We start from the raw sequence: 12,926 nt of genomic DNA on the forward strand, positions 1-12,926 counted from the left end.
GCCATGCTTCAAAGAACCATAGGAGGGTGCCTCCCACCAGCCCTTCTACTGCTCTTCCTTTGTCTGGGGATCAGAAAGAGTGAGAAGAGGGAGTACTCTCCTTCTTATGGCTCTGGGGCAGACCTCAGACCATGGGGTTAAAGTTATGGGAAGGCAAGTTCAGGCTCAATAACGAGGAAGCGCATTCTAACAACGTTGGCCTTTTCATATTAAAATAGTCTGCATAGTGAGGGAATGAGCTCCCCATCAATCAGTGACTTGCCCAAACACCGACAGCTAGTTAGACCAGGGTCAACATGCATACCCAGGGAGCCTGACTTCAAAGAGAGTGCCTTTTTAATTTTTTTCAACCAACGCTACCTCATACAAAACACCACAGAATTCTGAGCCTAGGATTAGGTCCGAGCTCATGGAAACGTAGCCACTTGCTGACTTTTGTATCTTAGTTTCTATTTAATGAGCAAACAGCAAGCCATGACATCAGGCATTTCCTTTTATTAGCTCTTAGTAGACTTCTGCTGAAATGGCTCAGATGTCCCGGGAACATGGTCTACAACCTCGTTGAAGAATGTGGGGAGAAAGATACATATACACACGTGTGTGTGTCTACATATGTCTATTCTGTGATATGTCTCTGAGGTTGCTGCCTGCCCTGCGGGGGGCACTCAGAAGCGTTTCTGGAGGGCAATCCGGATATTCTTCAGCAGGCCCCACTTAGCTCGGCTCTTCCCACTCCCATCCGGTGTTACCACCTGCAATCAGAAGCAGAGAGCCATGGCACCAGCCACAAGGGAAGCAGCAGCTCCCAGGAGCCCGGCCCCGGCTGCGGGCCAGGCGCTACACACATCAGAGCATTAGCTCCTCATGTCGACAGCCACATGAGGCCGGTGCCATGGACCCCATTTTACCAATGAAAAAACGAAGGCACAGAAGAACCAGGTAGCTTTCCTGAAGTCCCGCAGCTAATATGTGGTGGCGTTGGGATTTCACAGACAAGGTCCCACTTTTTAAGGCAGTTCAAGGACTGACTGCTGATTACCGTGTTGTGGTTGTGACCCCAGGTGGGCTTCACCAGAGATTAGCCCCAGGGGTCCTCCCCCCAGTCCCTAGAAATTGCTTCTGTCACAGCTCTTATCATTTGTAAATTTCACTGAATGTGTTTAATTAATTTTCTTACCAGACGGTGAGCACCTTAAATGGGGTGTGGAGGCAATGACAGTCTTTCCTCTCTGTAATCCCAACAGTGGTTATGGGACAGAGAAGTTTCTTAGAAAAGTGAATGAAAGGTGAATAGAACCATTATTTGTACATCTGCCAACTGTTTCTCTTCGCAGCATCATACTATCTCTGATCACAGTGAATAGTCAATGCTCCCTAGAAAAGGCAGCTTACATTGGGTAGCAGAACCCTCCTAGAGGTCTCACCAACTCAGCTTAGATGTGGAGCTCCGTGCCTTACCTTGAAGGCGGTGGACTTCTCCACAACTCTGGTCTGGCACCATTCCTATTCCTTCCTAATACACATTTACTGAGAAGGCATTTAGGGAGTGAGGTTAAGATCCAGGTATGAGAGACAGCCCACAGGATCAATCAGGATTCATGGGGCAGATGGGGCTAGGGGTGCAGTTTGGATGAGGAAGAGCGATGTTTGTACAAAGTGTATGCAAAGGCTTTTATGTTTGTTTTCAAAGGGAAAGGGCAAAAAATAGACACCGTTATTATTATGCTCTCTAGTTTTACAAAATTTACTTTTAGTTTTAGAGAAAACAGGGCTTCATGCAAGATAAAGATTATGTTATACCTACGATGTTAGATTATTCATTGCTGGATAAAAATGGACATAACACATAGAGATAATCCTGATAAGGGTGGTATAAATGTGTAAGATATACACACAGAGCTATCAAGGGGCAATGAGGAAGGAATAACAGTGTTATGGTGGGTTGGGAATTGACTCATAAAAATAGGGAATTGAAGTTCTGCCTTAAAGTATAGTCAGGATCTCCAGAGATAAAGACTTGAGTGGGACATGTGAATGGGCCAGTGGGGAATGAGGTGTGTCTGTGAATCAGAGGATCAGATGAAACAGGACAGAAGAAACAGAGAACAGAACTTGAGATACTAAAGAAATTGAAATGATAGTTGGCATTCCCTCCCCTGCCCAAAAGGCTCAGATGGTTTTTCAAATGAATTCTACCAAACTTTTAAGAAAGAGTTGTTCTAGAAAATAGAAAAAGAGCAATAGTTTCCTAGTTCATTTTTCAAGCTAGTAAAATATTGACTCCAGAACCAGACAAAAGAAATATAAGCAAAATATTATAGGTCTGGTTCACGAATGATGAGAGATGCAGTACTCCAAAACAAAATATGAGCTAACTAAAACCAAGTATATTAAAAAAATAATACATCATGATCACATAGGGTTTAGTCCATGAATGCAAGTAGAGTTTAACATCAGAAAAATCAGTGTCATTAATTTCATTAATGCCTAAAGGAGAAAAGTCATATGATTATCTCAAATAATACAAAAAATTCACAAAGTTGCACAAGCTCTCAGAAATTTAGAAGTAGAAACAATTTTCCTTAACTTAATAAGGTTTATATATAAAATTTATCACTGAATTATACAGTTCAAAGGAGTGAATTTCTTAGTATGTGAACTATATTTTAATAAAGCTTTAATAAAAAATGAAAAGTCAGAGCACTGTTAAAAAAAACTAAATCAAAAATCATCATGGCTCAATGGAGAAACATTAAGATCAGGAATAAGACAAGGATATTAACTCTCACAGCCACCATTTTCTGTAGGACCAATAGCCCTGGCCAAAGCTATAAGGAAAGAAAAAGAAATAGTGGTTCAAGACTTGTAAGGAAAGAGGTAAAACTATCATTATTTATAGATGATAGGATCATATGCCTGGAAAAACAAGCAGAATCAACAGAGAGACTCTCAGAATAATGAGATATTATTGATATTGCTGGAATCAAGATTATCCTAAAAACACAGTAGTTTTTATTCTAAACCAGCAGTACATTAGAAAGTATAATCAGATATAAAAATAACATTAATAATATCAACTAAATCTGTAAAATATCTGGTTTAACCAGGAATATATAGTACCTCTATGGGAAGAGTTTAAAAGCTCCATACTATTCTCCATAGTGGTTGTACCAATTCACATTCCCAACAGTGCAAGAGGGTTCCCTTTTCGCCACACCCTCTCCAGCATTTATTGTTTCTAGATTTTTTGATGATGGCCATTCTGACCGGTGTGAAATGATATCTCATTGTAGTTTTGATTTGCATTTCTCTAATGATTAATGACGTTGAGCATTCTTTCATGTGTTTGTTGGCAATCTGTATATCTTCTTTGGGGAAATGTCTATTTAGGTCTTCTGCTTATCTTTGGATTGGGCTATTTGTTTTTTTGATATTGAGCTGCATGGGCTGCTTGTAAATTTTGGAGATTAATCCTTTGTCAGTTGCTTCATTTGCAAATATTTTCTCCCATTCTGAGGGTTGTCTTTTCATCTTGTTTATGGTTTCTTTTGCTGTGCAAAAGCTTTTAAGTTTCATTAGGTCCCATTTTGTTTATTTTTGTTTTTATTTCCATTTCTCTAGGAGGTAGGTCAAAAAGGATCTTGCTGTGATTTATGTCATAGAGTGTTCTACGTACGTTTTCCTCTAAGAGTTTTAAAGTGTCTGGCCTTACATTTAGGTATTTAATCCATTTTGAGTTAATTTTTGTGTATGGTGGTAGGGAGTGTTCTAATTTCATTCTTTTACATGTAGCTGTCCAGTTTTCCCAGCACAACTTATTGAAGAGACTGTCTTTTCTCCATTGTATATCCTTGCCTCCTTTATCAAAGATAAGGTGTCCATATGTGTGTGGGTTTATCTCTGGGCTTTCTATCCTGTTCCATTGATCTATATTTCTGTTTTTGTGTCAGTACCATACTCTCTTTATTACTGTAGCTTTGTAGTGTAGTCTGAAGACAGGGAGTCTGATTCCTCCAGCTCCATTTTTCTTTCTCAAGATTGCTTTGGCTATTTGGGGTCTTTTGTGTTTCCATACAAATTGTGAGACTTTTTGTTCTAGTTCTGTGAAAAATGCCAGTGGTAGTTTGATAGGGATTGCACTGAATCTGTAGATTGGTTTGGGTAGTAGAGTCATTTTCACAGTGTTGATTCTTCCAAGCCAGGAACATGGTATATCTTTCCATCTATTTGTATCATCTTTAATTTCTTTCATCAGTGTCTTATAATTTTCTGCATACAGGTCTTTTGTCTCCTTAGGTAGGTTTATTCCTAGATATTTTATTCTTTTTGTTGCAATGGTAAATGGGAGTGTTTTCTTAATTTCACTTTCAGATTTTTCATCATTAGTGTATCGGAATGCCAGAGATTTCTGTGCATTAATTTTGTATCCTGCAACTTTACCAAATTCATTGATTAGCTCTAATAGTTTTCTGGTAGCATCTTTAAGATTCTCCATGTATAGTATCATGTCATCTACAAACAGTGGCAACTTTACTTCTTTTCCGACTTGGATTCCCTTCATTTCTTTTTCTTCTCTTATTGCTGTGAGTAAAACTTCCAAAACTATGCTGAATAATAGTGGTGAGAGTGGGCAACCTTGTCTTGTTCCTGATCTTAGTGGAAATGGTTTCAGTTTTTCACCATTGAGGATGATGTTGGCTGTGGGTTTGTCATATATGGTCTTTTATTATGTTGAGGTAAATTTCCTCTTTGCCTACTTTCTGGAGGGTTTTTATCATATATGGGTTTTGAATTTTGTCAAAAGCTTTTTCTGGATCTATTGAGATGATCATATGGTTTTTATACTTCAATTTGTTAATATGGTGTATCACATTGATTGATTTGAGTATACAGAAGAATCCTTGCATTCCTGGGATAAACCCCACTTGATCATGGTGTATGATGCTTTTAATGGGCTGTTGGATTCTGTTTGCTAGTATTTTGTTGAGGATTTTTGTATCTATGTTCATCAGTGATATTGGCCTGTAGTTTTCTTTCTTTGTGACATCTTTGTCTGGTTTTGGTATCAGGGTGATGGTGGCCTTGTAGAATGAGTTTGGGAGTGTTCCTCTCTCTGCTATATTTTGGAAGAGTTTGAGAAAGTTAGGTGTTAGCTCTTCTCTAAATGTTTGATAGAATGCACTGTGAAGCCATCTGGTCCTTGGCTTTTGTTTCTTGGAAGATTTTTAATCACAGTTTCAATTTCAGTGCTTGTGATTGGTCTGTTTGTATTTTCTATTTCTTCCTGGTTCAGTCTCGGAAGGTTGTGCATTTCTAAGAATTTGCCCATTTCTTTCAGGTTGTCCATTTTATTGGCATATAGTTGCTTGTAGTAATCTCTCATGATCCTTTGTATTTGTGCAGTGTCAGTTTTTACTTCTCCTTTTTCATTTCTAATTCTATTGATTTGAGTCTTCTCCCTTTTTTTCTTGGTAAGTCTGGCTAATGTTTTATCAATTTTGTTTATCTTCTCAAAGAATCAGCTTTTAGTTTTATTGACCTTTGCTATCATTTCCTTCATTTCCTTTTCATTTACTTCTGATCTGATCTTTATGATTTCCTTCCTTCTGCTAACTTTGGGTTTTTTTTTTTTCTTCTTTCTCTAATTGCTTTAGCTGTAAGGTTATTTTTTTTTTTTTTGAGATGTTTCTTGTTTCTTAAGGTAGGACTGTATTGCTATAAACTTCCCTGATAAAACTGCTTTTGCTGCATCCCATAGGTTTTGGGTCATCATGTTTTCATTGTCATTTGTTTCTAGGTATTTTTTGATTTCCTCTTTGATTTCTTCAGTAATCTCTTGGTTATTAAGTAGTGTATTGTTTAGTCTCCATGTGTTTGTATTTTTTACAGATTTTTTTCCTGTAATTGATATCTAGTCTCATAGCGTTGTGGTCGGAAAAGATACTTGATATGATTTCAATTTTCTTAAATTTACCAGGGCTTGATTTATGACCCAAGATATGGTCTATCCTGAAGAATGTTCCATTTGCACTTTAGAAGAAAATGTATTCTGTTGTTTTTGGATGGAATGTCCTATAAATATCAATTAAGTCCATCTTGTTTATTGTATCATTTAAAGCTTGTGTTTCCTTATTTATTTTCATTTTAGATGATCTGTCCATTGGTGAAAGTGGAGTGTTGAAGTCCCCTACTATGATTGTGTTACTGTCAATTTCCCCTTTTATGGCTGTTAGTATTTGCCTTATGTATTGAAGGTGCTCCTATGTTGGGTGCATAAATTTTACAATTGTTATATCTTCTTCTTGGATTGATCCCTTGATCATTATATAGTGTCCTTCTTTGTCTCTTGTAATAGTCTTTTTTTAGTCTATTTTGTCTGATATGAGAATTGCTACTCCAGCTTTCTTTTGATTTCCATCTGCATGGAATATCTTTCTCCATCCCCTCTCTTTCAGTCTGTATGTGTCCCTAGGTCTGAAGTGGGTCTCTTGTAGACAGCACATATATGGGTCTTGTTTTTGTATGCATTCAGGCAGTCTATGTCTTTTGGTTGGAGCATTTAATCCATTTACATTTAAGGAAATTATCAATATGTATGCTCCTATTACCATTTTCTTAATTGTTTTGGGTTTGTTATTGTCTTTTCCTTCTCTTGTGTTTCCTGCCTAGAGAAGTTCCTTTAGCATTTACTGTAAAGCTGATTTGGTGGTGCTGAATTCTCTTAGCTTTTGCTTGCCTGTAAAGGTTTTAGTTTCTCTGTCAAATCTGAATGAGATTCTTGCTGGATAGAGTGATCTTCGTTGTAGGTTTTTCTCCTTCATCACTTTAAATATGTCCTGCCACTCCCTTCTGGCTTGCAGAGTTTCTGCTGAAAGGTCAGCTGTTAACCGTATGGTGATTCCCTTGTATGTTATTTGTTGTTTTTCCCTTGCTACTTTTAATATTTTTTCTTTGTATTTAACTTTCGATAGTTTGATTAATATGTGTCTTGGCGTGTTTCTCCTTGGATTTTCCTGTATGGGACTCTCTGTGCTTCCTGGACTTGATTAACTATTTCCTTTCCCATATTAGGGAAGTTTTCAACTATAATCTCTTCAAATGTTTTGTCAGTCCCTTTCTTTTCTCTTCTTCTTCTGGAACCCCTATAATTCGAATGTTGGTGCGTTTAGTGTTGTCCCAGATGTCTCAGAGACTGTCCTCAATTCTTTTCATTTTTTTTTCTTTATTCTGCTCTGCAGTAGTTATTTCCACTATTTTATCTTCCAGGTCACTTATCAGTTCTTCTGCCTCAGTTATTATGCTATTGGTCCCTTCTAGAGAATTTTTAATTTCATTTATTGTGTTGTTCATCACTGTTTGTTTGCTCTTTAGTTTTTCTAGGTCCTTGTTGAACGTTTCTTGTATTTTCTCCATTCTATTTCCAAGATGTGGGATCATCTTTACTATCATTATTCTGAATTCTTTTTCATGTAGACTGCCTATTTCCTCTTCATTTGTTAAGTCTGGTGGGTTTTTACCTTGCTCCTTCATCTGCTGTGTGTTTCTCTGTCTTCTCATTTGGTTAACTTATGGTGTTTGGGGTCTCCCTTTCACAGGCTGCAGGTTCGTAGTTCCCGTTGTTTTTAGTGTCTGCCCCCAGCAGCTAAGGTTGGTTCTGTGGGTTGTGTAGGCTTCCTGGTGGAGGGGACTTGTGCCTGTGTTCTGGTGGGTGAGGCTGGATCTTGTCTTTCTGGTGGGTAGGTCCACGTCTGGTGGTGTGTCTTAGAGTATTTGTGGGCTTATTATGATTTTAGGCAGCCTCTCTGTTAATGGGTGGATTGTGTTCCTGTCTTGCTAGTTGTTTGGCATAGGGTGTCCCGCACTGGAGCTTGCTGGTCGTTGAGTGGAGCTGGGTCTTGGCATTGAGATGGAGATCTCTGGGAGATTATCGCCATTTGATATTAAGTGGAGCTGGGAGGTCTCTGGTGGACCAATGTCCTGAACTTGGCTCTCCCACCTCAGAGGCACAGCCCTCACACCTGGCTGGAGCACCAAGATCCTGTCATCCACATGGCTCAGAATAAAAGGGAGAAAAAGAAAGAATGAAAGAAAGAAAGAAAGAAAGAAGAATATAAAATAAAATAAAGTTATTAAATTAAAAATAATTATTAAAATAATTTTTTAAGTAATTTTAAAAAAAAAAGAAAGAAAGAAGAGAGCAACCAAACCAAAACACAAATCCACCAATGAGAACAAGTGGTAAAAACTATACTAAAAAACAAAACAAAACAGAAAAACCAAATAAACGGAAAAAAGACGGACAGACAGAACCCTAGGACAAATGGTAAAAGCAAAGCTATACAGACAAAATCACACTAAGAAGCATACACATACACATTCACAAAAAGAGGAAAAGGGGAAAAAAAATGTATCGTTGCTCCCAAAGTCCACCTCCTCAATTTGGGATGATTTGTTGTCTATTCAGGTATTCCACAGATGCAGGATACATCAAGTTGATTGTGGAGATTTAATCTGCTGTCCTGAGGCTGCTGGGAGAGATTTTCCTTTCTCTTCTTTGTTCGCACAGCTCCCGGGGTTCAGCTTTGGATTTGGACCCGCCTCTGCGTGTAGGTCGCTGGAGGGCGTCTGTTCTTCGCTCAGACAGGACGGGGTTAAAGGAGCCGCCGATTCGGGAGCTCTGGCTCACTGAGGCTGGGGGGGGGAGGGGTATGGATGCGGGGTGAGCAGAGGCCGACGTGACATTACAGCAGCGTGAGGCCCACCATGCGTTCTCCCCGGGAAGTTGTCCCTGGATCCCGGGGCCCTGGCAGTGGCGGGCTGCACAGCCTCCCTGGAAGGGAGGTGTGGAGAGTGACCTGTGCTCGCACACAGGCTTCTTGGTGGCGGCAGCAGCAGCCTGAGCGTCCCATGCCAGTCTCTGGGGTCCGCGCTGATAGCTGCGGCTCGCGCCCGTCCCTGGAGCTCCTTTAAGCAGCACTCTTAATGCCCTCTCCTCGTGCACCAGCAAACAAAGAGGCAAGAAAAAGTCTCTTGCCTCTTCGGCAGGTCCAGACTTTTCCCCGGACTCCCTCCCGGCTAGCCGTGGTGCACTAACCCCCTGCAGGCTGTGTTCACGCTGCAAACCCCAGTCCTCTCCCTGTGCTCCGACCGAAGCCCGAGCCTCAGCTCCCAGCCCTGCCCGCCCCGGCGGGTGAGCAGACAAGCCTCTTGGGCTGGTGAGTGCTGGTCAGCACTGATCCTCTGTGCGGGAATCTCTCCGCTTTGCCCTCTGCACCCCTGTTGCTGCGCTCTCCTCCACACCTCTGAAGCTTCCCCCCCTCTGCCACCCGCAGTCTCCGCCCACGAAGGGGCTTCCTAGTGTGTGGAAACCTTTCCTCCTTCACAGCTCCCTCCCACAGGTGCAGGTCCGTCCCTATTCTTTTGTCTCTGTTTTTTCTTTTTTCTTTTGCTCTACCCAGGTACGTGGGGAGTTTCTTGCCTTTTGCGAGGTCTGAAGTCTTCTGCCAGCATTCAGCAGGTGTTCTGTAGGAGTTGTTCCACATGTAGATGTATTTCTGATGTATTTGTGGGAAGGTGATCTCCATGTCTTACTCTTCCTCCATCTTCAGAAATTCTCCATTTTAAGGATTTTTAAAACAAAACTTCAAAAGGTCAAACCATGAAAAAAATAATTGATGACTTTGATAACATCAAAATTGAAGATTTCTGCTGTTTCATGACATACACGATGAACAAAGTTATAGACAAATGTCAGAATGGAGAAGATATTATCAATGTCTAAAGCCATTATCTAGAATATATAAGGTCATACTACAAATCACCTAGGAAAAGAAAAATGCAATAGGAAAATGGGCAAAAGATATTTAGCAGGCTATTTACAGAAGAGGAAATCCTGAAAACAACCATATGAAATGAAATTTTAAACAATAAGGAGATAGTACTTTATACCTATTGGGCTAGCAAAATAGTAAAAGCTGGATCATGTCAAATGTAGGTGGGGCTTAAGATATGGGGTCCTCATTCATTCCTTATGGAAGAGTACATGCGTGCAGTCCAATCAAGTACGCACACACTCTACCCCCCCAGCAATTTCACTCATGGTGTACGTCTGATAAGGGCTGAATTGTGTCCTCCCAAAATTCTTGTGTTGAAGTCCTATTCCCAGTACTTCAGAATGTGACTTATTTAGAGATAGTGCCTTTAAAGAGATGATTAAGTTAAAATGAGGTCATTATGGAGGGTCCTAATCCAATCTGACTGTTATCCTTATAAGGAGAGGAAGTTTGGACACACAGAGACACACCAGAGGTGCACTCACACAAGAAAGGGCCCTGTGAGGGCACAGGGAGAAGGCAGATGTCTGCAAGCCAAGGGGAGAAGCCTCAGAAGAAAGCAGACCCACCAAAACCTTGACCTTAGACTCCTGGCCTCCAGAACTGTGAGAAAATACATTTCTGTTGTTTATGCCACTGAGTCTGCAGCATTTTGATGTGGCAGCCCTAGCAAACTAATACAATGTCCCAGAGAAAGTCCCACGTCCCTATCCCACCCACAAAATGTCAGGAATGAGGCTGTTTACTGCAGCATTATTGGAGGTCACCTGGGTGTCCATCCTGGCTGAATAGACAGGTAAAACTTGGTGAACAAACGCACACTGTAAAGGATGAGGCAGCATTAGGAGTTAGGGACTAAATGTGCCCAGTGACATGGATGGATCATTAAAAACACAGTGTTCAGGGGAAAACGGTAAGACACAGTAAGTTATGTAACAATACTAGCATTTGTGCAAATTAATAACACATTCAAAACAATACACGCCATGTAAGAACACATAAAGGCAGCAAGCTGCACATAAAACATATTAGAATGGATATCTAGGGAGGGTCACAAAAGGAAACAAATACATAAACAAGAAAAGGGCCCTGCATGTACCAGTACTGGCAAAGGACCATGAATTGAGGTGTCTGACTAATTCAACCTTCTGTGTATGAGGTTAAAAATGATAGGTCCAGCTTGAGCCTGAATTAGACTCATTCCAGGGTTCTAACCTATTGGCAGGGCAAGTAGGGAGGGACCAATAGGGTTCTATTTACGTGAACGATCAAGAGGCCTTTGGGAAAAGAATGAATTCTAAGGAGATGACTGCAAACCACTTTGATTTCGTTTCAGGGCATGGAGTCACGGTGAGTATGTGGGTAGGTGAGCGGGTAGTTTTGGGGTAGTTATTCCAAATGTGGACTAGTGTTGGTCACTCAAATTCCTCTAACCCCAACCCCTGAAGATGTGTGTCTCAGCCTAAGGTGGAGTGTCTGCAGTAGGGACAGAAGAAAAACCAGAGGGGGATTTCATGAAACTGAAGTAAGATGCCCAGGAAGGCCAAGCAGCCCTGCTCTGTGGCTGGAGTTCCAGCCTGAGTGTGGCCTGAGCAGGTAGGAAGAAGTACTGCAGATGCTCAGTTTATCTGGCAGGACCACTTCCTGAGCACATGTGAGGCACTGTTGGGGAGTGGGATCCAGTATAGACTGAGAAGGAATTTGAGAGAATGGGTGGGGCGAAGGGTGGGTGCCTTTCCTGAAGAGCTATAGGGAAAGACCCAGAACAGTACCAGTTTGTGAGTATTCTGGGGCCTGAATGTTTACCTCCAAGTCAGATGTAACCTGAGATATCTGGTCTACCTCAGATTGTGGTAGGCAGAATAATGGTCCCCCAAGTCCATGTCCTCCTCCCAGGAACCGGTGAACATTTTATGTTACATGGCAAAGGGGGATTAAGGTTGCTAGTCAGCTGGCTTGAAGATAGGGAGATTATCCTGAATCATCAGGTGGATCCAGTATGATCCCAAGAGCCCTTCAAAGTCGAAGAGGAGGCAGAATCGAACCAGAGAGATGATGGTGTGAGAAGGACTCAGCCTAGCGTTATTGGCTTTGGATATGGAAGAAGAGGCCATGAGCCAAGGTATGTGGGCAGCTGCGTGAAGCCGGAAAAGGGGAGGAAATGAACTTTCCCCTAGAGCCTCCGGAAAGCACACAGCCCTGCTCACACCTTAGATTTCTGATCTCCGGAATTGTTAAGTTAATAGGTAAAATTGTATTGTGTAAGCTACTAATTTGTTACAGCGGCAACAGGAAACCAGTGCGCATGTGGAAAGTTAGATATTTCATAGGAAGACTTCCTGGAAGTTAGCAGAGATTTGCAGTCAGAGGGAGACATCAAGGTGAGGAGGCTGTTTTCAAAAATGGGGGCCGTGGTCATCAGGTACACTGAGGTTTAGATGAAAAGCAGGAGGAGGAACTGAGGTCACAGGGTATGTGATTTGCCTAAAAACACATCTCCATTCCTTCAAAAAATATCAACAAGGCACTGGGGCATTAGAAGCTCTCAGCTGGGGACTTGGGAGCCAAGAGAGGTGAGGAAGGCCGGCACGATGTCCTCGCTGAGCTTGCCGCCTAGCAGACTGGGGGCTTGGACCCAGGTACACCCGCCCAAGTCCAAAGATCTTCCCAACGCATGATCTTGCCTCGCAAGAAAAATAAAAGTGCCGCTCTCACGGCTGTTGCTCTGACAACTTTCTCCCAGAGAGTGGTGCCAGGTCCCTAAGGCTGAGCCCACTCTGCCTAGACTTTGCTGCATCTGATTATCTGATTATGGTACAGGGGACGAAGAGCTCCTGCCTTAGATGAGACCTAGGTTCCCACTCAACTCCTTTGAGTTACACGAGTAACTCCTTTGAGTTACATGAGTTCCTCTCTGAGCCTCAGTTTCCTCATCTGTAAAATGGAGGCAATAACTCCCTGCCTTCCGAGCGGTTGGGATGATCAGTGATAATGAATATACAGTGTCTGACACAGAGTCAGCCTTCAATAAGTGAGACCTTTAAAAAGCATTAAAGTTAATTTTCATGCTTTGTCTATTAGACTACATATAAA

The 12,926-nt window shown here is 41.5% G+C and overlaps 1 protein-coding gene across 1 annotated transcript in view; it reads right to left on the reverse strand.

The window, feature by feature from the left end:
- Positions 1–665: 665 nt before the first annotated feature.
- Positions 666–12,926, reverse strand: part of TRIM42 (tripartite motif containing 42) — a 29,361-nt gene continuing 17,100 nt past the window's right edge. The window contains exon 5 of the mRNA XM_030873526.2: positions 666–752. Coding sequence (XP_030729386.1) covers positions 666–752 — 87 coding nt within the window. The remainder of the gene's footprint in view (positions 753–12,926) is intronic.

Source organism: Globicephala melas, chromosome 4 (genome assembly GCF_963455315.2).
Source record: "Globicephala melas chromosome 4, mGloMel1.2, whole genome shotgun sequence".
In the NCBI taxonomy this organism is placed as follows: Eukaryota; Metazoa; Chordata; class Mammalia; order Artiodactyla; family Delphinidae; genus Globicephala; species Globicephala melas.